The sequence below is a fragment of the Blastocystis sp. subtype 4 genome (assembly GCF_000743755.1).
Source record: "Blastocystis sp. subtype 4 strain WR1 chromosome Unknown seqid_0689, whole genome shotgun sequence".
Lineage (NCBI taxonomy): Eukaryota > Bigyra > Opalinata > Blastocystidae > Blastocystis > Blastocystis sp. subtype 4.
The window spans coordinates 1-2,275 of NW_014568858.1; the positions used below are offsets into that span (position 1 = coordinate 1).

General features: G+C 39.3%; 1 protein-coding gene across 1 annotated transcript; it reads left to right on the plus strand.

Moving 5' to 3' along the window:
• Positions 1 to 66: 66 nt before the first annotated feature.
• Positions 67 to 1,866, plus strand: JH06_5923 (hypothetical protein; the record flags this gene model as incomplete). The annotated part of the gene is made up of 1 exon (XM_014669309.1): positions 67 to 1,866. The coding sequence occupies one exon, from the start codon at positions 67 to 69 to the stop codon at positions 1,864 to 1,866; it is 1,800 nt and encodes a 599-aa protein (XP_014524795.1).
• Between the last annotated feature and the right edge of the window lie 409 nt (positions 1,867 to 2,275).

Below are 2,275 nucleotides of genomic sequence, written 5' to 3' on the forward strand. Positions count from 1 at the left end.
TGATAACATTAAACTTCCAACGTAGATAGAAGGAATAATGAATGATTGTTAGTTCCATCTAAAGCCATGATTCCTGGTTTAGTTGCTTGTTATTACTCTGATGTTAATTTTCGTATTCCCTATGATGAAGATTGGTACTATAGCAATATGGGAGAATCCTGTTCCAATTTGAAGACATTGGATCTGGAAGATAAGTATGATGTGAAGGAATTGAAACATACATGGCCTGGTCTGGATGATCGAATTGGTAGTTCTTTCTCTGCGAGCATTACTGGATATCTGAATATTGGTCCTTCAGCTGATTATGTGTTCCATATCACTTGTATGGCATCAGTGATACTGTACTTTGATACAGCAACCACACCACTGATCTATGCCTCTGTAAGTAAAATGAAGAATGCAACCATCTATCTCACAACTGGTCGTCATTTGATGCGATTGTATTTCTGTGGTACTCCCCCTGGTCCTCGTCTGTTGGTTCAGTATTCTTCCCCTGAAGCAGGACTTCCACTAACAACAATTGATGATACTGTGACATTTGTGGGAGGAATGGCTCCTTCACTTCAGGAAAGAGATATCACCACATTCATATCTGGAACAATTGAGACCACTCGTCCTTGTATGCGTGGTTCTTACATCACTTCATTCACTGTTTCTCCTCCATTTCCAGTAGGAATCTCTATCAATTCAGTTTCTGGAGTGATTAGTGGTTCATCTTCCTTGTATTCCTCTGAGGATTATGTGATCACTGCTTCAGGTCCTTTGGGTTCAACAACCACAACCATTCATGTGACTGTGGGAGTTGTTCCTGTGAGTGGATTGAAAGCGAAGTATTATCGACTTCTTACTGGGATGATTTGTGGAAGGACATATTTTCCTTCTGATTCGTTCATATTGTTTGCTGATACAGTGGATGCAACAATCTATCATCCAGAATTACCTTCTGGGCATGCTTGGTCACCTATTCCCCATGAATTGTTCTTTGATTATTTCTATGTGAAATGGAGTGGTTTCATTGAAGTGGACATTTCTGGTGATTATGTGTTTAAGTTGGAGAATCGAGATGGGGCAAGAATGATGGTTATGGGTAATCTACTGATCAACAATTGGAATTGTTACAATGAGATGACAGCAAAGGAAGGATCAATAACATTCAATAAGAAAGGATACTATCCAATCCAAGTTGAATTCTTTGCAGTCTTTGGAATGATGCTGACCTGGAAGAAACCAGGAGATGATTCATTTGTGGCAGTTCCTGAATCGAAATTGAGTCACATTCCTGATGGTTCATTCACATATACCACTCAATTCATTCACTATTATCAGAATGTGAAGATCTCTGACAATACTCCAGTATTCATAGGAGTTACTATGTCGAATCCAGTCTTCACTTCAGATCCAGTATTACCTTCAGGTCTGACATTACAATCCAATGGAGTCATTTCAGGTACTCCTGTCAATATCACAAGTGAAATGACATATGTGATCACAGCAAGGAGTGGTGGTCTGTCATTATCAACAAAGATTGTATTTGATGTGTTATATGTTGCCCCTCCTACCAATCTATCCATCAAAGGAGAGAATGGAGAAGAAGTGAATGAAGTGATAGTTCAACAGTTTACAGATATGGCTCCTCTCATTCTAGAGTGTGATAATGACTCTGTTACTTGGAGTATCGAACCTGATCTTCCACTTGGTATGTCTATTGATCATAAAAACAACAGAATCAAGGGTTGGCCAAAAGCATCTTTGTCTCGTACCCGCTCTACAGTGAGTGTTTCGAATAGTGGAGGTTCTGTTCAAAAGATTCTGTATGTGACTGTAACAGGATGTGAATATGGTCAATACTTGTACACACCCAGTTAGACATTCTTTGAACAAGTTGTCAATAATACTGAATACAGTGCGGTCCTATGTCTCCCTAAGGACACATATAATCTCACTCTGACGTGTTATCTATCACAACAGGTACTATGTTTTCTGAAGGTGAAGATGGATTGACCTATTTGAGACTTGCTATTCTTGGACATCGTACAGAGATAGCAGTACTATCTACCAATGTAATAACGAAACCAACAATCAAAGTTGCATCTTCGAAGAGTTTACGAGTACGTGAACACTTCTCCTTATTGGAGTTGAAGGAGTGTATTCTCCTATCATGATTCAACCTTCTCTTCCTTCAGGAGTAACACTCTCTGATAACGTGTTATCAGGAGCATTCATGGATCAAGGAACCTTCATTTTCACAATATCAACATCGAATGAGGCAGGTAAG